The sequence below is a fragment of the Urocitellus parryii genome, chromosome X (assembly GCF_045843805.1).
Source record: "Urocitellus parryii isolate mUroPar1 chromosome X, mUroPar1.hap1, whole genome shotgun sequence".
NCBI lineage: Eukaryota > Metazoa > Chordata > Mammalia > Rodentia > Sciuridae > Urocitellus > Urocitellus parryii.
The window spans coordinates 38,036,821-38,059,559 of NC_135547.1; the positions used below are offsets into that span (position 1 = coordinate 38,036,821).

Here is a 22,739-nt window from a genome sequence, read left to right on the forward strand (position 1 = left end):
TATTCATATAGAACTGAAGATTTTCAAAGCACTTTCATTTGTACAATCTCTTTCTGTTCTAAATTGAAAAAAAAACTATGTAAGGAGGTTAAAGTAGTATTTACTCAATTTTTCAAATGAGGAATCTGAGTTACAGACCAGTTAAGTGACATGTCCATGATCATACTGAAGTGTGTGACTGAACAAAAATTAGAAGCCAGCCCCTTTCCTCAAAACCACCCAAACTTCAAAATTCATGTCGTGTATGACTAATTAGAACAAATAAAATAAATAAGTAAATAAATAACTGATAATAATAATAATTCAGGAATGAAGGTTTGTTAGGGAAAGAGCAGTTAGTTCTGTTGCTTTCATGGTCATACTTTTGTTGTTGTTTTAAATTCCTTCTTCATGCTCTCTTGTAGGCATATAAGGCTGACACTTGAGAAATGATCAAACCAGACATTATCTCAACAGTAGTGGTGGGGTGTCAATTTATTCTTTGAATATGAAATTGATGCTTAACTGACTCTAAATCACCATTGTGTAGGGCATCTTTCTATCTCTGCTCAAGAAAACTGACACAGAAATCTTCAAAAATGTGTAACCCCAGAATGCATCTTTCTCTTTCATAGCTTTTTATTTATTTTTGTCAGTCACTGCAGGAAGACCTCTTGTACGAGTTGATAGTTCATTGACTCATTTCTTTCCTGGTGCTGGCACCTTCCTCACAGAGATTCAAGAGGAAGCAGGTCCAATGAAATTACCAGCCCAAACCCTATTTGGTGTCCCAGAATGGAATGAGTAAAGCAGTGTTGTAGTGGAATCATGGATGAAGTTGGACCTCAGAGCCTGGGAAGGATGCCAGGACTAGAAGAGTTTGCAAAAACTAGAGGTCACAGAGTTGCAGGCTGTGAGTCATTAACAAGACCAGCAGTTTGGAACTAGGAAATAAGCTTCTATTGGGGTTAAAGCAGGGTCAAGGGTCAAAAAGTACATAGCAATGGACAGTAGTGACAACAGTATCCTGGAAAATAGGATAAATTCTGTTTTAGCCTAGAAGTCTACTGAGATCTAGCTGATTCTAGGAGTGGAAGCCTGGGACCCACAGTGGGAGGAAGGAAAACCATCTGTAGAGGTGAGGAATGAAGAATGAGGTGCCCAAAGGTCAGGTAGTATCATGATTGTCACCAAATGTCCTAGAGCAGGGTTTCTCAACTGTGACATTATTAATATCTTGCTCTTTGTTGTAGGGGGTCATCTCATACATTATAGGAGCACCCTTGAGCTCTACTCATTAGCTGTCAAGTAGCAACCTCACACACATGTTACAACAAGAAAATGTCTCTAGATATTGTCCGGTGTCCCCTGGGAGGGAGATGTTGGAGGGAAGCAAAATGGTCCTTGGTTGAGAACCACTGCTCTACAAGCTGTGAATTGTGAAAGCTTATTGGTCTTGAGCCTTCTGGAATTTATCAACATCTATATTATCTTCCAAGCCAGGAGTCTAAGGTAGCAGGAAAATAGGCATTGCAATATCATCCTTCCCAAATGTTCTTTCATATCTGGTGCCTGGCTCATCACTTCCATTAGGCACTATTGCAGTTCCTAAAAATACTGAACTCAGGGCTGAGGTTGTGGCTCAGCAGTAGAGTGCTTGCCTAGCATGTGCAAAGCCCTGGGTTTGATCCTCAGCACCACATAAAAATAAGTAAATAAAATAAAGATATTGTGCCCAACTACAACTGAAAAAAATTATATATATATATATATCTCAGAATTTTCTCCAAATACCACTTAAGTGCAAACTCAAAGGTGGATTTCCTCATAATTTTGATTTTTGAACACTCAATAGATGATTTAAATGCAAATTGAAACAAAAGTGAAAATACTTTTTACTTCTGCAGCTGAATTCTAGTACACATTGTTTCTATTTTCTTATTGCTTACCTTGAGTTTGTCATTTCTTTATTTCCATTTCTTCCTTTATTTTCATTCAACAATACATTTTTTGCACTGAAAGTATATAGTTGATAAACTTGGATATAAAGAGGCCAGGAAAGCAGTAGAGGGAGAGAGGATAGGAAAACATTACCAAGGCAGTTTGCAAAAACTGAGTCTAAGAAGCTCTGCTTTGAAAAGTAGTATAAAGAATATTATATGAACTTACCTATCTTGCAACTTGGCCTGTTCCCTCACAACCCAGCACAATGACCTTTTCTTAAAAATGTAAGGAAGAAGTTATTGCCCTTGCATGTATTTTCATGTCTGTCAGAAAAAACAGGAGTCCTTTGAAGGCCTGTTTGAATAGCTTTGTGAACTGAAACATGATACAGAGGAAACAATACAATACACTGGAAATGGTCCTAGGACCAAGAATTCAAACTCAAGTTCTAGTCTCTGTTCTTTTTATACAGACTAGAACTGATCTTGCATACCATCTAACCTTGGATGAACCTCAGTTTCCTTATCTCTAAAATAGGCTTACCTGTTTGCCTACATGATAACAATATGGTTCATATGAGACAATGAGTTAAAATAGCATGAAATATATATTTTACAAATGCAAAAGTATGTTGTTATTGCTCTTAATTGTTACACATGCCTCCTCTATATTCTGGGCTATAACAATAGTCCCTTCCTCTTGCCTAAAGTAGCACATGTATTCCCTAAGACTTTCCCTCATATATACTTTTCACTTTCTACTCTATTCCTCCTTGCTCTGTGCCCTTGGAAGCTGACCCATATCAATGGCTCCCTTGTCTTCTAGATTTCAGTTGTGTTTGGCTAATGTAAAGTTCTGACAGGGAGGAGAAAAGTGGGATTAGGGTATTTCCTGGCACCCTGCCTGAAAGATTGTTGGACATCCCTTGAATAAAAGTCACAGGTTCTACCAGGGATCCCTGTCCATATAATTGCCTTTCTCCTCCTTCTGCTTCTGGTAACTTGTACTTCCCCTCTCTCCTTCAGCCTAAGATTGGTAATGGAAATTTATCCACTCTAAAAATGCCATATGTTTTCTACTGAGACCCTGACTGAGGTACCTATCAAACCTCTTTCTTTACTTCTCCCCCTGGCCCCTTTGGGCACTAAATACCTACAAAGGAGGAGACATGATACAGGTTTATGGCCTTTTGTATTCTGTACAACCATGTTGATAATTAGCTCTGAAATCACCATGTCAGAACATTTACAGCAGAGTTGTATGTTCTTTACCAATTGAGCAATCATGCTTTATTGTACTATCCCTAACCAACCATGATAGAAGCCATGACTCTTGCACCTACCCTCTTCTGCAAGGTTAGTGTCCTTGGTAAATTACAACAACCTTGGAGGCAAGGGTCTGATGCATACTCAAGTCTCTGGTTTGCTGTAAATCAGTTTGCACTCCTTTGCTTCCCTTGGACCCAGTTTGCAGAGAATGAGCTTACATCCTTTTGCTTCCCTTGGACTGGAGTCTCAGGAAGCCTGGGAAGGGGGGTACAGTTAAGCCTCTGGGATTCCACGACAGCTGCCAGCATTCTGGCCTGAGTGTCTCTGTTCATTAACTGTGTCCAACCTGGAATGTTTCATAGATTGTCAGAGCTAGAAGAGACCTCAGAAATCAACGAGTCCAGAGGCTCTTAACTTAGGATCTATGCATGGGCTTCAGGGAAATTCTTAAACCCCCTAGATTATATGGAAAATTATTTCTGTATGCACACATATGCATTTTTCCTGTGAGAGAAGATCCATAACTTTCATTCTTTAATTAAATTCTCCAAAGCTTGTGACACAAAACAGACATAAAACTCAAAAGGCCCAGACCACCTTCTTTACCTTACAGCAGAGGAAACTGAGGCCAAAATAGAAAACAGTGAGTTAGTAGCAAGATTGAACTCAGAATGTAGGTAGATATTAACTTACTTAAAAAAAATCTTTTCTTCCCCCATTGAATTCCAAAACCATACCCCCACCATGCTTTGTATGTAGCAGATACCAGATAACTGTTGCATGCAATAGATAACTGAAATGGGCCCTACAAACACACTTTCTTATTTTAATTGACCTTACTACACAGAACCTGGAGTTGTGTGGGGCCCAGGGCCAATCTTAGAGCTTAATGGTGCCAAGGGATCAAGCAGGGTTTTTCCACCCCAGTTCTCTCTGATGAATGGAGTTCTGTCTTGTCCCTGTTTCTCTGAGCCAACTTGTCCCCAGGGCCCTGTGGAAGGGCAGGTGTCAGTCCTGGGCATGGACTCAGCAGTCCAACTTCAGCGCTTTTGCAGCTGTTCTCATCCGTGAGAGGCCCCCAGTGGGAACTGACACAGACTCTTGGAAAAATGGCAAAGGAAAACTAAGGAAAAAACACCCCTGAGCATTGAGGGGTTGCCAGGCTTCCAAGGGGGCTGGCACTGCCTAACTCGGTTATTAAATCACAACTAGCTCCTGGTAAAATAAAGTAAAAAGCCTTATTCCTTCCCATTTTCCCTGCATATCCCCTCTTTCTTGTACCAGTGGTATATTCATGCTACCCAGAGTCCTCTACTAGCTTTCCTTACCTAGGTCTCCCCTGTCAAAGATAAGGGCCTTTGACACATACCTTGAGTACACAGTGTGTCAGAGTAAAATAAGCTATCTTCAGTTCTAGAATCAGCTCTGTCACTAAATAACAATGTGACGTGTAGGAATCACTTGATTTCATGCTTCATTTATTAATATTAAGCTAATGAACCAAATGAGATAATGGAGGTAAGAGCACCAGACAACTATAAAAAAGCAAAAATAATGTAAGATTATTATCATCTCTCACCCAAAACAAATTGTTATAAAGATTGAAGCTGACAAATGCAAGGGCCAATATCACAAGTGAAATCTGACTGCTCAGATTTCAGTATAACTCTGTCTTGAGGAAATTCCAGAATGGGGTTAGAAGAATGTTTTGGTCAGTTGTTTCATCTCTGTGACCAAACTACCTGACAAGAACAATCTTGAGGATGAAATGTTTATTTGGGGTTCATGGCTTCAGAGTTTGTGGTCTATACTTGGCTGACTCCATTGTTCTGGGCCTAAGAAAAAGGGACCATCAAGGAAAGTTGCTCAGGTCATTCAGAGAGAGAGAGGGAAGGAAGGTGCCACAGGAAAGATGGACCCTTCTAGGGCATGCCCTCAGTCACCTACCTCCCCTGGTCATGCCCCACCTGCCTACAATTTACCACCCAGTCGATCCATTCAAACTAATATGGACTGATTAGGTTATAGCTCTCATAATCCAATTATTTTACCTCTGAATATTTCTGCATTAACAGGAACTATTGGGGGACACCTCATATACAATCCATAGCAGAGAGTCACCATTGGTTGTGAGACTAAGACCAAAAGTGGAAAGACCCATTGACAAAATCGCAACCTCATGGTACTTTACCCATGAGACCTATAAAAAGCATTTTTGAGAACTAGTCACTATTCATCAAACAAAGATGGAGAGGGACCCAAATCAGGTCTAGGGCTGAAGAATCACAGGAAGTCAACCTCAACATGACTTATCATAGGAATAAGTAAACTGCTATGGGAAGTCCCAGAAAATGACAGAAATAATGGAACATGATATCAAATCTTATTATATTTCAAAATAAATCTTAATATGAATCTAAGATTTATGTTTTTATATTTTAAAAAATATTTTTAGTTGTAGTTGGACACAATGCCTTTATTTATTTATATGTGGTGCTGAGGATCAAACCCAGGGCCTCGCACATGCTAGGCGAGTGCTCTACTGCTGAGCCCCAGCTCCAGCCCTATGTTTTTGTATTCTTACTGTTATAGTTACTGAAGATAACATTTTAAAATATGTAACTTTTTACTTTTAGAGTTAGTGGACATATAATATTGAACAAAACAAATGGGGTTTCCACTTCTGTGGAGCTTGATTCTCATGGTGGTGGTGTTAATTCTATTTTAGATTAAGCAATAGAGAAAACCTCCTTGGATAGTGAAATTTGAGTTCTGCTTCTGTAATACAGCAGACCAAATATTCTAAAAAGCATACCTGATTCATTACAACTGGATCCTATGAATTATGATAAATATTTCTTTACATTTCTCCTTTTTTAGAAGCTTTATGGTTCATAAACCATACAACATACCTATTTAAATTATATAATTCAATGGTTTGATATTTATTAGCATTTTAAATTGGGTAAAATATATAATATATAAAATATATCATTTTAATAATTGTACATGCACAATTAAACAGCATTAATTACATTGAAAATGTTGTCCAAGCAATATTTAGTTCATAACATTTTTAACAAAAAATGTCTCTATCAAGACCTCAGGTGAAAACAAAATAAATTATTGCTGCTGCTGTGGCTGCTTCTCCTGAAGTATATTCTTGAGAGTTTGCAACCTAAAGTTTGCTTTTAGTTCAAGTGTATACTACTCATGTGGCAAAGTAAATCATAGTAGAGAAATTAAAAAGTGGTTTTCCATTGTTGGTAACTCCTGAAACCTGGCAAAAGCAAATTCACATATTTTTAGAGGGCAGCACCCCCAATCTAGGTCTATCAAGATTCCCAGATATTTAGTTCAACCAAATATAAACTCACAATAAAAATGTAATGAACACTTAAATAAACAAGTCACCATGAGGAAGAATTAGTAGAAACAATAGATTTAGAGTCACAAGGTCTTTAACTATTAGAATTATAAAAATATAGGACATAAAATAACTTTATTATGGGTTGTTAAAAGAAACAAAACATGAAATGAAAATAGTATAAAAAGATTATCCTTTGTGAGCAGAAAAGAATTGGGAAGAAATAAATATAATTTCTAAAAATCAGAAATATAATCATTGGACTGGGGTTGTAGCTCAGTGGTAGAGTACTTGCCTAGCATGGGTGAAGCACTGGGTTTGATCCTCAACACCACATAAAAAACAAATTTTTAAAAAGGTTAAGTTCTTTAAAAAAATATAATCACTGAAATTTGAAGTTAAATGAATGGGTTAAAGAAAAAATGAAACGGGCTGGGGATGTGGCTCAAACAGTAACACACTTGCCTGGCATGTGCGGGGCTCTGGGTTCGATCCTCAGCACCACATAAAAATAAAATAAATATGTTGTGTCCACTGAAACTGAAAAATAAATATTAAAAAATTCTCTCTCTCTCTTAAAAAAAAAAGAAAGAAAAAATGAAACATAAAGAGAGGCAGAGTGAACTGACAGATTTTGAGGACATTTTCCAGAATGCCATATCAAGAGATAAGCAGTTAGAAAATGTGAGAGCAAGAGTAAGATACATGGAAGACAGAATGGGAAGGACCAATATGTGGCTAATTTTAAAATGATCCCAGGAGTAAGACCTGAGATATAACGTGAGATATGGTGAGAGGGCTGGGGATACAGCTCAGTTGGTAGAGTGCTTGCCTTACATGCACAAGGCCCTGGGTTCAATCCCCAGCAAAACACACACACACACATACACACACACACACACACACACACACACACAGAAGTCATGAGAAAATAAACTGGCAAATATGTAGGCAAATCTAGACAATATTGACTTTATATTATAAAATAATTTAAGTAATAGTGCCTAATTTGCATGGTTAAAATAGCACAATAACATGTAAATCATAGATTGCTCAGTCTTTGTGATATTTAAGATTTAACTGTGTAGAAAACTAGTCCTTTGAATATCTGGGAAGGGAACCTTCTAGGTTGAGGGAAATACAAGAATGAAAGCCTTGAAGCAGGAAAGGTCTTTATGTGTTTGAGGAACAAAAAGATGGCCAGTATGGCTGGAGCAAGCTAGCATATTTGATACAAAGGGCTGGGTAACACAAAATCAAGATAAAAGCTTTGGAGGGTTTTAAGCAGAAGAATTAAATACACAATTGAAACTATAAAATATGGGCTGGGGATCTAGTTGGTGGTAGAGTGGTTTTGCACAGCATGCTCAAGGCCCTGGGTTCAATCCCCAGTAAAGAGAGAGAGAGAGAGAGAGAGAGAGAGAGAGAGAGAGAGAGAAAGAAGAAGAAGAAAAAGAAGAAGAAGAAGAAGAAGAAGAAGAAGAAGAAGAAGAAGAAGAAGAAGAAGAAGAAGAAGAAGAAGAAGAAGAAGAAGGAGGAGGAGGAGTTGTAAAATTCTACTGGGACTGCTATACGGAGAACAGAATAATTGTTATGTTGGAGCATGGTGGACATATGGAATGGACATATGGAGACCAGTTATGAGGTTACTGTAGTATATCTCAGACTATGACAATGATAATAGAGAGGGAGAAAAGTGATTCAAAAATGACTCTCAAGTTTCTGATTGGGCAACTGGGAGAATTGTGGTACCATTTGTTGAAATGAGGAAAATGAGAAATAGTGTTTGGAAAGTGGGGGAATAAAAGTTTAGTTTTGGGGCATATTAAATTTGGAATGACTTTCTGATAACCAAGTAGAGAGAGTAAGCATGAAATTAGATATATATTAGATATATATTTCTAAAATTCAGGGTAAGAAGGGTTGGGTAATATCAATGTGAGTCATCAGTATATGGATGATGTATAGTGCTTTGGGATTGGGTATGACCACTTAGTAACAAAACACGAATAAAGAAAAGTGACCTGAGAACTGAACCACTACCAGGGTTTTCAAATATTGAGAGGTCTGGAATAGAAATAGAATCCAGCAAAGGAGATTGAGGCAGAAAGAATTCCAAAAGACCATAGTATCCCAAAAACTGAGAAAGGAAAATATTTAAGGAGAAAGACTTGCTTAACTTATGTCTATGTTACTTGAAGGTTTAATATGAGGTCAAAAAGTGACCATTGGATTTGACAACATAGAAGTCACTATTGACCTTGACATAAGCAGCCTTACTGGAGAGATGGAAATGGAAGCCCTTGGATTGGGTTGACAAGAGAATTAGAGGTGTGGAAGAGAGTATACAATATTTATAAATATGGAAGGATTTTTATGCTTTATATTTATATTATGCATTATAGTTATACAAAATAGTTGTGTTCATTTTGGCATAGTCATACATTCATGGAATTTAGTTTATTCCATTTCAGTCTCTGGTGCCTCCTTTCCCTCACCTCCTCTTTCCCCCTGTTCCCTTTCCTCTGCCCTAGTGGTCTTCCTTTGTGGAAGTGTTTTAAAAACAGTAAAAATATTATAGCAATGCAAGTGGAATTCCTCTTATTTCAGCAGAGATTGTTAGGAAGTTCAAGGCATTCAATAACAAGACTTGTGCCAAAAGAGGCACTGCAGAACTAATGAGCTGCTTGCCCAGGCCAAAAAAAAAAAAATGTTGTCATGAGAAACCCACAACCAAAATTATAAGATAAGCCCAAGACAATGGGTTTGATAAGAAAGCCAGGGTTGTCTCATAAACATTGCTGCAGCCCCCCAAGCTAACTCAAAGCCAACCTCTGACTGGAGCTAGGAGATGTTCCATAATGAGAATGGCAGTAACTTTTAGAAAAAGCCTCAACTGTAATGTTCACTGACTTTTTCATTAACTCATTTTTGCAAAGCTTGCTAGCCATTCTCTACGGGCAGAACACACTGTTGGCAAGATTGGGATATTAGTGTGGTTTGTCTTCCTTGCCACAGGGGTTACCTCTTCTTCACAATGGGGGGGGCACCCTCCCCGTAGACATTCTTTGCCCTCCTCTTCACCCTGAATTCTACCAGTAGACAATTGTATATTTTGTCTATGAAGAAGGTTGGCAGATGGATCTGGGCAATTGTGCTGTGCACAGCCTTGGAGGGTGAGAATCTGTAAGTATAGCCAACAAGATACAACTCTTTTTCTCCAGGGCTGTTAAGAAAAAAGGCATGTTCTTAGCATGATAAGGAAAAAAAAAAAGAAAAGCAAAGTAGAGGATTTCTATCAAAATAGAAGAAAGATCAGTGGAGTAGAAGAAGTAGTTTGAGGGGAGAGAGGAGTGATGGGATAAGGGAAGAACTGTGGAACGAATCTGATCTAACTTTCTTCTGTACATATATGAATATACCACAGTGAATCTCACCATCATGTATATCCACAAGATGCTGAAGGGAAGGGAAGAGGGATAGGAATAGGAAAGATAGTGGAATGGTTCTGACATAACATTTATATGTACATATATAAATACAGCACAGTGAATCTCCACGTCATGTACAACCACAAGACTGGGATCCTAATTAGCATTAGATATACTCTGTATAAATATGTCAAAATACACTCTACTATCATGTGTAACTAAAAAGAACAAGTAAAAAGCTATAAGTAAATATCAGAAAGAACAATAGAGAGTAGGGAAGCAAACAGGGGGAGGTCAAAGGGGAGAGCCTGGAGAAGCACTAGGAACTGAATTAGAACAAACTATATTCCATGCTTTTATAATTATGTCAAAATGAATCCCATTGATAAGTATAACTAAAAAGAACCAAGGAAAAAGAAAAAAAGGCACATTCTGGCCTCTCTGCCTTTGTTCATGCAGTTATCTCTGCCTGGAACATCTCCTATCTCCAGAAACATATATCCCACCCATTCTTCAACACTCAGTTATTTTTTTATCATCTTCTCTATGAAGCCTTCCCCAGTTCTCATTGTTAGAATTGTTCTCTTTGTCTTCTGTGCTTTCCCCTTGCTTTTTGTGCCTCTACAGTAGTGCTAACAACAGCCTGCCTTGTATTCTAATTATTTGTGTAGTACTAACTTGCTTATTATGTTGTCAACTCTGAAGACGGGGTCCCTTATTGTACATTTCTGTGTCTCTCGCATAATTCCTTTGCCCCAATAATTGTCTGATGTATCAATACTAGTGGAAGGAAATTTTCAGTGAAAATATTTTGCATATTGAAAGTGAGCCACATAGATTTCTAAGACCTTACTTCCTGAAGTAACATTCTTTCTGAACAATTAGGTAGTAAGTGAAATGAGGAATCTAATAGCAGCAGGCAGGTGTAAGTATCTGTAATATGTGGCTGGAGAATCTAATCAAGCCTAAATCAAGCCATGGAGTAAATTTTCCGTTTTTCAGCTAATAGATTCAAACTGCTCCCACAAAGTGATCTGTTATCTCCATTTCTCCATTTATACTTTGACATTTAAGACATTAGACCATCCATATAATATATTACTCATGCTAATGCATAAGCAAGCTGGCCTCCCTTTGCCCAACACCTGACACTTTTTTTTAAAGAATAGGATTGAGTTAATGGATCAATGTTAATGTGAGTTGATTTTATTGATTTTGTGCTCAAAGTTGATTAGTTGTGAAGATAGGTGTCATGCTTTCATGTTCCCTTCTCTGACTTAAATACCCAAGTATGACTCATACTGAAGCTGATGTCAGCAAAAACTTTACTCTCTGAGGATGATGTAAGTGGTATTACAATGATTATTATATTTACTACTTTTGTTGCCTTGTGATGGAAATTTTATTTCAAAACAGCGAATTTTGAAAATCATGCTTTTGTAATATAAGCCTGGGTGGACTTTGTGTCATATTATCTCAATTGAATTTTTTAAAAAGGCATTAAATGAGTGTGAGCTTTATTTGAAAATTATATTTTATACTCAATTCTTCTCTTCTTCCTCTCTTCCCTTTTTCCTCCTCCTTCTTTCTTTTATTCATCTTTCTCCTGTTCTTCACTAAATACTCAATTGTTAGTAAATTTTCTCTTCCATAGATTAAGAATATGATTAATAAAGAAAATTATTTTTTTTTCAATTCAATAGTTGTGATGCATATCAAACATCAAATGGGACAATGGAGACTCTTCTGCCTGGCCTATATATAAGCCTTTCAATTCAGGGCTTTATTTTTTTTCATTAAGCCTACAAGCATTTATTATATATCTATTGTGTACCAAACACTACTGTGGGGAATACAAAAATGAGCTGGAGAAAATACATGTCCATCAATGGCTGTAACACAGGCAGAATGCAGTATGGGAAAAATACCAACAGGATCTGTAGGAGCTGAGGGAAAGAGAAAACTTTACAAAGAACCAGCAAAGACTCCATGTAGGGGTTCTTGGCCAATTTTATCCCATGGGATCCCTCTGGAAGTTTGATGAAGCCAATAGATCCAAGTCAAGGCTTTAGAAAGCCCTGAATTATTTTGTCCTGAATTGAAGCTGGACAAATGAATGCTAGTCTCAAGTCTGCTATGAGCCAGCTGTGTATCCTTGTGCCATTTTGACTTTTGTGCTTCGGGCTTCTCATTTAAGATGGAGAGTATTCTATTTTCCCAACCTATGAAAATTATGAGGGCTATTGTGTCTTGGTATCTAAGTACTTAGGAAAGCTAGGTGTCCACATTGTTATGGTTTGGATGTGAGATGTCCCCCAAAAGTTCATGTGTGACATAATGCAAGAAGTTTTGGAGGTGAAATGATTGGGTTATGAGAGCCTTAATCTAATCAGTGCATCCCCTGAAAGGGATTAATTTAGTGGTAACTGTAGGCAGATAGGGTGTAGTTGGTGGAGTTGAGTCCCTAGGGTCATGCCTTTGGGGTTTATATTTTGTCCTTGTTGAGCAGAGCTCTCTCTGCTTTTTGGAGCAAGGTCCTGAACCACTTTCCTCTACCACAGTCTTCACCGTGATATTCTGCTCTCCCTGGGCCCTAAGGAATGGAGTAGGACATTTATGGACTGAGACCTCTGAAACTATGAGCCCCAAAATAAATTTTTTCCTCCTCCCATTGTTCTTATCAGGTCTTTTGGTCACAACAGCAAAAAAAGCTGATTAAAACACACATATGTTGGGCTGGGGATGTGGCTCAAGCAGTAGCACACTCCCCTGGCATGCACGGGGCTCTGGGTTCGATCCTCAGCACCACATACAAATAAAATAAAGATGTTGTGTCCACCTATAACTAAAAAAATAGATATTAAAAAATTCTCTCTCTGTTTAAAAAAAAAAACACATACACATACGCAATGTGAATTTTTCTATGTTTGTGAGCCAGTAAAATATGGGATGGAATCACACAAGAAATCTGATGCCAAACAGCTGCATTATAACATGAATATATTTGAAACCATTGTGAGTTTGTCAGAAGCATAAGAACTTTGCCTTTCTTAGAAGCTCCCCAAAGGAGGTTTTATCCAAAGGCTTTTTTGAAAAGCCTGGCTGGAGTTGGCGAGGCTTGGGTTGGTGGAGGGTAGGTAATTGTAACAGCCACCCCCCTAACAATCTTCAAGGCTTTGTTATCCTACATTGAGACATCATGTAAAAATCATCCATTTAAAACTAATTATTTTATTATATGAAGAATAATTTCTCAACTCAGTCATTTCTCCTTTCTTATTCATAAATTTTTATGGTTTTGTTACTTTTTCAAAGCTTCTGCATGCTAAACTTCGCTGTCTGTCACAATTGATTTCTTCTTCCTGTTCCTTCTTCTCTGTCCTTTTATATCTTTACAAATCCTATGAATGTTCCTCTTTATGTCTTTTTTGCATGCAGTAGAAGCAGAACTGGGGTTTGGCTAAATTCTCATTATTTCTTAAGCTCTCTACCATGAACCATGGGGAGAAACAGAGAGAGAGATATACTTGATCTTTACATTCAGAAACCTGTGATCTACTGGGGAGAGCTAGCTGAAATCTATGAAGGCACAGGCAGGTCAGGAAACAAGTACACAATTCCTTGTGACCATTATCAGAGGGACATCCAGGGTTGAAGTTTACAGTACTCATGACCAAAACTAAAAGCAGCTACTCAGGGGTCAAGGACAGTCTCGAACAAGAAGATACAATAGAAATCTTCAGGGTTAAGGAGGTAGCAGGTGGTAAACAATGAAAACACACCGGTGCATCAAAGTTAGAGTCTCTAGGTTGTATTAAACCAAGGTCTAAAACATTAGCTTGAGGTCTGTAGTGGGGCTCAAAGCCATGTATCCTTCATTATTGGATCTGCTATATAGACCATATACAATGTGCCTATTGAATGAATAGTGTCAGCTAGAGACTGAGTTGCTTGGATGTGGCCATCAAATCACTCTCACAGCACCTACTGATTCTCCCATCCTAGCATATAAAGTGAATTAAATTGAAATACTCTGTTTCAATGTATCTTACTCCATCAGACTTTGAGCTTCATGAAGTGATGGTTTCAGTCTTACTTGTCTCCCCAGTATCCAAACTGTATGTGTTTTGTATTGCTAAGTAGTTTAAAGCAAGGCTTTGAAGTCAGATAGATCTGTATTTGTTTGGATTTGTTGGTTTCCTTCTGGGCAATTTATTTATTGTCTCTGGGTCTCAGATTTCTCATTTCTAAAATAGCGATGACAATAATACCAACCTCTAAGGATTTGTTGTGAGGGTAAAATGTGATGACAGATTTGGAAGCAGAGTACCTGTCACAGAGTAAGCATTCAATCAATGATTGTCATTAAATGATTGTGGAATGAATAGGTGAGAGACAAGTGGGTTGAAGAAGGGTGTTAGTTTATTTGATGAGGTTGGGACTCAGGACTGGGAAGATGCTTAATAAGAGCGACCCGGGCAGTCCTCCAAGAGTCTCTCCCTTCTCTGAGCATCTCATAGATGATTGGAAGGCTAAAACAATGGGGATAATCTTTAAGCATTTCTCCCTTTGTGTAAAGCTTGCAATCATCTTGACTGGGAGAACAGGGACTGAATAGACCTTGGGTGGGGGTGATGTTATTAATATAAACAGTTTTCAAATGTAACATATTGCTCTCTGCACCCGGCAAGCTGTTGTTAGTTTGTGAGCACTATGTCTTTGGAAAGCCATTGCTGGCAGCTTGAATGGGAAGCTTAGAACAATTAGAGGCTTTGAACACTTACAAGCTAAGGATTTGGATAAGCATGTTTTGACTCTATAGCTTCTCCTGGGGTTTCCCTGATGTGTGCTGGACTAATTATCAGTTGTAATTAGAAAAGCTGAGAAGTGGGGAGACTGCAGGGAGCAGCATACTTTCCCAGGGACCCTCATTTATTTCTGCAGAAAGGGGGCTGGGGAGACTGTATTGTGAAGAAACAGGCATGCATAGGGTGCTCGAGGACAGGAAGGTACTGGGAACATGGTTTTACAGGAAAGACTCAAATCTACGGGATCCATTGCTCCTGATGAAGTTTCAAGTGGTCAGCAGTTTTCCCTTCTTAGATTCTCAGTGAGCAATGATATTCTGGGCCAAGACCAGGTTCTAGGCTCATTATAGCCAAGGTCCAATTTTTGTAGGTACAAAGCAGTCAAGAAGTGGTATCCTTTAGAGCTCATGTACATGAAGAGAGGAATTTCAACTTCTGGATCAGCTCCAGGTTTTATCCACTGCAGGTTGCAGAAAATATTTCTCATGTGCCTTAGCCTAGATCCCTGGCTCCAGAATTGGGCCAACAATAGTTTGTATTTGAAAGCCTGAGAAAAAGTGACATTTGTAGGACCAACTGACTTTACTTTGGTAGGGGCCATTCCATTTAGATATGGTTCTAATCTTACTTTAGATGCTATGGAAACAAGACTACCATACATGAAACATAGAAAACAATAGCACTTGATCTTCACTTACTGTGAATCATAGTGCAGACTATGAGTGTGATAGGTGTTTTGAGGAAAAGGAGCTCCCTGGTTGAAAGAGACAATGGCTTTCATGTGAAGCTTTCCACACTGCCAACATGGCATGAAGTTCATTGTCACAAGAACACCAAATACAAATCTAGTGTTTCTGTTTTCTCCACAGGTAACCTGTCTTCATGATTTCTTTGGTGATGATGATGTTTTTATTGCCTGTGGTCCTGAAAAATTTCGCTATGCTCAGGATGATTTCTCCCTGGATGAAAATGGTAAGCACAACCATTGGGTTTTTAAATTTTGTTGGTTTTGCTTTTTAGCCATTGGGTTTTATTGCCCTATTTTTCTCCTTACTTCTATTCCTTACGATTTACATGAGTTTATGTTGGCCTGGAGAACATCCAAGCATGGCCCCTCAAGGGCAGATACTATTAGTCTTTCTCCTATATATTTGAATACATGGGCCACTAAGTGAAAGTATGTCCCAGAAATCTAGCCTTCAAACTCAATAAGACTCACCATCTTCCATAATAGTGACCATATTTCTGGAAATGCATATTGTGTCATATGGGCTAATAGATACCATTAGACTGCAGGAAGGAAAATTTGGAGGAAGAAGTTGAATCCCATGTATACACTTTTTTTCTAGGTAACATCCTCCAGCTATTTGGTCCATGTTAATGGGCTCATTTTAGAAAGGTTTTCCCATGATATTCTTAGTCTCAGACCCTTTCCCCACCTTTGAGTTTGCTGTAATGTTCACCTTACTTTGTGATTCAGGATTCCAGAAGAATCATCTCAGGAAGGACCTGAACATGTATCTCCTTTGGTTAAGCTGCAGGTGTAAGATAAAGGTGACTTAGCTCACTCAACAACAGGGTTAGGATATGATCTTGATGGAAAGACACATTCAAAACATGTTTTCCTTTTAAGAGGAGTAAAGTATTAAAAAAGCAAAGGCAGTTTTACTAATATAAACTTTACAAACAACTCAAGTGACAAGAACCCTAAAAAATAGTATTTCTGCTGTTGTTCCTTTGAGAGGAGGCAAATGATCAAATAGCTAAATAAATACAGGTTATGTGCAGTTTCCTATGGCTTTCTACATCTCTAACTCTGGGCAGTGATTACTAAAGTTCATCAACCAAACAAGAAATGAAGCAAACAAAAATGAGCTTTCCACTCAGTTCAGTTTCCTAATAAGCTTGATTTACCAGAATAGCTCCCAAAATCTTTATGGTTAATTTACATTTCAGTGCACCTTTAAATAGCAGGCAAAAGGAGGTGTCTAAAAGAAAATACTATCCTCTACCCATCTGTATGATTCCACTTTTCATAAGGCTTAAGTACTTTCTACCTTCCTCAGCAAAATGAATAGAATGATCCTCCTAGTAAATCAGCACTATCAGTGCCCAAGTTTACCATAACAGAGGAAAGTAAGTGACCTGTCTAGAAAGAGTGCTACAAATATGTCAGATTGGGGCTGGGGTGAATGCAGGAATATTTGGCAGACTGTACTATACTCCTATGAGCATTCTGAAGTTACAAGGGGCAGTCATTGATGACTCATTTATTCGTTAAACAACCATCATAAAGGGATTATGATAACTTGCATTGAAAATCAAAAAGAGCTCTGTAAATGTAAGATGGTGGTGGTGGTACTTATTCATGTAAAATGACAAAACATTCGTAATGTGCCATTACAAAGTGTGGTATATAATAGACAATAATTCTTACTGCTTATCCTGCCTATAAATTACTCATGGATGTTTCATCTGTGTAACTATAACCTCTGAGATGTCAACCTCTACTCCAAGGAAATGAATTAAACATTATATCCAAAAGTACTATTCTGAGACATGGCTAAGTCATCCTCAAATGACTGACTTGACTTATTACTTACTTGACCTGCTTCTAAACTCCTGTCCTTGTTCCACAATCTAGAAATTTAAATGCCTTGTTTAGCCCAGGTGACTTTTGGAAGTTTTCCTCATGCATCTCTCTTCAGGGACATAATTCCTACAAACAATGAAGACTGCCTTGTAGTCCTGAACCATTTAAGTGCTTTGGCCTGTGCTGTTTATCCCATTTTCCAAAGGCTGGTATAATATGCTGAGCCTGAGTTTTACCCTCTGCTAAGCTCTCTGTGTCCTTTTGCCCAGAATGCCGAGTCATGAAGGGAAATCCGTCAGCCACAGCTGGCCCAAAGGCATCTCCAACACCTCAGAAGAGTTCAGCCAAGAGCCCTGGCCCTATGCGCCGAAGTAAGTCTCCAGCTGATTCAGGTAACGACCAAGACGGTGAGTGCTCTTTTCTTAACTGTGCACGCTGACTTCATTTATGGAGGCCAATACCTTCTGCATGCAGAGAAATGAATTACTCATGATCATCACTGTGTGTCCATGATTATCAATTTTTTAAGGGAAAAAACTCTCAAACTTGGTTGGAGTCATGGAGGCACAGTCACAAACCCTCATTCCACTCATAATGGACACAGACCAGAAATCTGGCCTTTTTGCCATTCTTGCTATAATGCTTATTGTCATGGTTATCATTATTGTCATCATCTTCAATATCATCCAGCCAAAACATATTCAATGAAATAATCAAGGCAAACATAAATCTGGAATTAAAAATCAGAATCAAGGACAAAAGCCTAAAAATCGACACCCAAAAGTATCAACTTAGCTGATGCACTTGCACTTCAAACTTGACTCTGAACTAATTAGATATCATAAAATAAAAAGAGAGACCAGTACACAATACATATTTATATTTTTTTTAAAAAAAAAGGAAGATGAGATTGCACGACTCTCACAATAGGAAAAGACAACACAGGGTTCTGAAAACATGCAAAGAGATTTGTCATAAAGCATTTTATTTAGTGGATTGTGAGTAATCTGAAAATTGTGGTGTATGGATCACTGCCAACTAGTGAGCTGTTTGTTATCAGTCAGTCTGTGATGAGATTAGGTGCTTGTGCCAAATGTAAATTAACTATGCCACTAAGCAAACCATTTAGATCAGCTGACTTTTTTTCTCCAGAGCATTATTTCATTGAGAAAGGCAGCAGTGTGCTGATTTACATTCTGGCAGAAACTCTTAAACTTGTCTTAGAGTGGCACTGATCTAAAAGGAAATGTCTTCCATTCTTTTATAACAGATGCTATTAAAATTAAAAAGCTACAGAAGTCCAAGCTGAGAATACAGTAGACTTGCACCCAGATAATTTGATTTCTTCACACTAAGACTTACACATTTGTCCTCCCAAGGCTCAGACAGGACTCATCATGAGAATCCTTCAATCCTGAAAGACTTGGGGAATCACAAGGGCCCTTTGTTTATATGTTTATTTGGTACCCAGCATTGAAACCAGAGGCACTTAACCACTGGGCCACATCCTAGATATATAAATTTAGAGATAGTGCCTCACTAAGTTCCCGAGGCTGGCTTTGAGCTTCTGATCCTCCTGCCTCAGTCTCCCAAGCCACTGGGATTACACGCATGCGCCACTGCACCTTTAATTTGGGGCAGCTTGAGTAACCTCTTGGCTTGGAAATACCTTTTCCTGGAAAAATAGCCTGTCCTGCCTACACCACACTGCTACGAGTATGTACATGACCAGCCATCTCTTGGTTCTCAAGCAACAGAAACTAAAGTATAAAAGGTCATCCCAGGCTTTTCATACCTCAATGTCTTTGCACACTGTTCCCCCACACCTGGAATACTATCTTTCCAACTCAGCACTCTTCACTTGAAAATTCCTATTCATCCTTCATGATCTCACATAGAAATCATTTTTCCATTGTCATGCAATATCATTGCATGCCGTTTATATTTCTGGGGTAATATTTGCAGCCTGTGTTGTAAAGTATGTGTTTGTCTACTTCCCTAACTATTGAACCCCTCAAGAGCAAGGTGTCACATTCGTTTTTGTCTCCTCAGTGCGAAACAAAATGTATGCTCCCTAGTAAGTGCTCAAATAATGTCATTGAGTGAATATATGCACAAAATGACCTATTTCACCTAGCATAGTAAGACTTTAGGTAATTTTGGGCTGGGGTTGTGGCTCAGCAGTACACCACTTGCTTCACATGTGTAAGACCATGGGTTCAATCCTCAGTACCACATAAAAATAAATAAACAAAATAAAGACATTGTGTCCATGTATAGCTAAAAAATATTTTAAAAAAGAATTTAGATAAGTTTTCCTGAAGGAATAAAAATAGGTGTGTCTTGATGACATCTTGTTCAAGTGTACAAAAGGGCACATGAATTTATCTAAGCACATTCATATTGCTGAAACTATTAAGCCTCAGGTTTTAACACTTGGATGGGGAATAAAATTATTTGGACAATTTGTAAGCAGAGACTTGAAAAAAATTTTCAAAAGAACTTTAAAACATTTGGTCAAGATTTATAAAATCTAACAATAATTGCTTACCTAATCATTTTCCAGAAATAGCACTAGATATTTCTAGGGATTTCTAACTGTACTTATATCTTGCTGTGAAACAAATTATCCCAAGACTTAGTGGCTTAAAATAAGCTTTTATTATCTCACAATTTCTGTGGGTTAGAAATTCTGGAGTGGCTTAGCTGGGTGGTTCTGGCTCAGGGTCTCTCATATTGTTGTGGTTAGGCTATTGGGAGGGGCTGTGATCATCTGAAGGCTCCACTGGGCTGTAGGATCCACTTCCAAAATGGCTTTTGGCAGGATCTCCCACTCAAGTGAAAGATTCAAAAGAATGAACAAAGAAGATGTAGTGCCTTTTATTATCTAGTCTTCAAAGCCAACACTGTCACTTCTACTTTATTCTAATAATTAGAAGCAGTCACCAAGTTCAGTCTGTGTTTAAGGGGAAAAGAATTAGCATCCACCCTTTTGAGGGAGCTATTGCAGGATTTGTGAACCTGTTTTTTAAACTGCCACATAAACTATTAGTTAGAAATATTCAGGGTGCATAAGCTTGAATTTAAAAAGATTCTCTTTGTAGACTACATATAATTGGTTACCTAGTACACATGAACACAACCACCTGTAATTAAACTGTTTAAATGTGAAATCATTGATCTCCAGCATGCTACAGAACTTCCCTTCTACAAAATATGCCTCTCACTGACAGAGACAGAACAGGAATATATTAGGACTCAATAAATATTTGTCAAATTGAAGAGTTGTGGTAGATTCCAGTCCAGGCCCAGGCAGCCAAGATATGCTATTGCTCCTTCAGAACTCCCTTGCTAAAGAAAAGAAATGAGAATTTATTCACTCTCACCAGGCAAATAGAATAATAAATGTGTGTGGCAGGTATCAGATTTACAAACAACTTCTATTTCTTACCACCAAAGTAAAGTGGTGTTTTTGGTAGAGAGAATTGGAATCCTCATTGCAGATAGTTCATGGACATAAATGAAGCCAAACCCTAGTATAGAACAACTTTCATGACAGTTTCCAAAATATTTGAGCTCACCTTTTTTGATATGTCTAGAACCTCTGCATGATTACACCCCCAAAAGGTAAGAAAATCCATGTAAAATGATTATGCTCATTCCATAGCAGTTTGTTTAGAGCCAAGTCCAACGTATCCACTCAGTGAATATTCCAGAGGGACAAAGTTGATCTCAGACAAAACAGTATCATAGGACCATTCCAAATGGGGAGGTCAAGTGGGGGATGGTGGTAGATAGGATATGGAAGAGGAGAGGGAGACATCTAAGAAGGCCCAGCCACATCACTTCCTACTTTTGTGATCTTGGGCAAATTTCTTTTCTTCTCTGAGATTTGGTGGACTTATTGTCTTATTCCTTATTTGGAATAAGACAGGATTTGCATGTTTATAGTTGAGAATAGTTTTCCATTATTAATATTATTAGTTATTTATTTACTTATTAATTTATTTTATTTGTTCTTATTAGTTATACATGATAGCAGAATCCATTTTGACACTTTGAAGGTAAATGAATGGAGCTGGAGTTATTTATATTTATAATTTATAGCATTATAAAATAGCACTCATGGGTTCAGAATCAGATAAAGAAAATAATGAAGTATAGACAATCTATAGTTTTCAGTTTGCATAACTTTTTTCTAAAAGATATTATTTGAGATTCAAGAAGAAACAATCATTTCATAAAATGTTAAGAGTTTTCTGAGCTGTTATCAAGGGACATATGAAGGTTAATATACATTTAACCAAAGAGTAAGTGGTGTTGGGTGAAACTGAAAGTCTTTGTTCTTTTCTAGGACATAGTAGGTAGTACCACCGTGTTTCCAACTTGTATTGGTCTATCTTGGATCTGGAACTCATGGATAGATTCACATACCTTCATTCCAACTGAAAAACTAAAGATTATAGGAGATAGGCCATTTCCATGGAATTTTAACTAACTTCCTTCAAAGGCAAAAGAAATCCAAAAATGTTTCTCTTTAGCAGGAATTCAAACCAAATGAAACATTAGCTCAGTTCAAGTTCAGATAAAGGCATGTTTTCATGTTCTAGTTCATTAGAAAATATATAGGTTTGATTCTGGTTTGAACAAGTTTGCTAGGAGATTTATATATATATATATATATATATATATATATATATATAGAGAGAGAGAGAGAGAGAGAGAGAGAGAGAGAGAGAGAGAGTCCAATTTATGGTTCAGTTAATATCTTTGTTCAGTTTGACTTGAGATTTAGTAAATTGATGCTATGTGGCCTGTAATTTGCATCATAATTTCCTTCCTTAGTTCATAGTCCTTAAATTGTGTCTTTCCTATTCTACCCTATGAATAAATCAGAATCCTTCTACTTTAATTCCTTCAAGTTCAATCCCTACTCCTGCCAATATTGAGTTTGCCCCATTGAAGTTCATAACCCACTTCAATCTAATGTATGAAATATGATATGTCATGAGCTTTGTAATGTTGTGAACAACCAATAAAAAAAATTGAATTAAGAAGGGATTTGGTTGTCCATATAATATTCCTGTAAGGAGATCATTCTCACTGAGCAGAGCTGATGGACTCTTGGAACCCAAGTCAGATTAGCCATATCTGTCTTTAAATAGGCCAGGGAATTGTAGTAAGCAGATAAAATCTGAACCCAGGATAGTCCAATGGGATACTTGAAGAAAATTTGTGTAGTGCCACATTTTGATTAACACAGGACTTGGCGTTAAGATAGGCAAAAAGCCTTGCTTCAGAACTGAAGGAAGACATTTCTAGTGTATGTCTCCATTTTCATTTTAGCCT

The 22,739-nt window shown here is 37.8% G+C and overlaps 1 protein-coding gene across 1 annotated transcript in view; it reads left to right on the forward strand.

Moving 5' to 3' along the window:
* Positions 1–22,739, forward strand: part of Dcx (doublecortin) — an 88,365-nt gene that overhangs the window by 54,293 nt on the left and 11,333 nt on the right. Inside the window, exons 3-4 of the mRNA XM_077793615.1 lie at positions 15,667–15,769; positions 17,660–17,797. Coding sequence (XP_077649741.1) covers positions 15,667–15,769; positions 17,660–17,797 — 241 coding nt within the window. The remainder of the gene's footprint in view (positions 1–15,666; positions 15,770–17,659; positions 17,798–22,739) is intronic.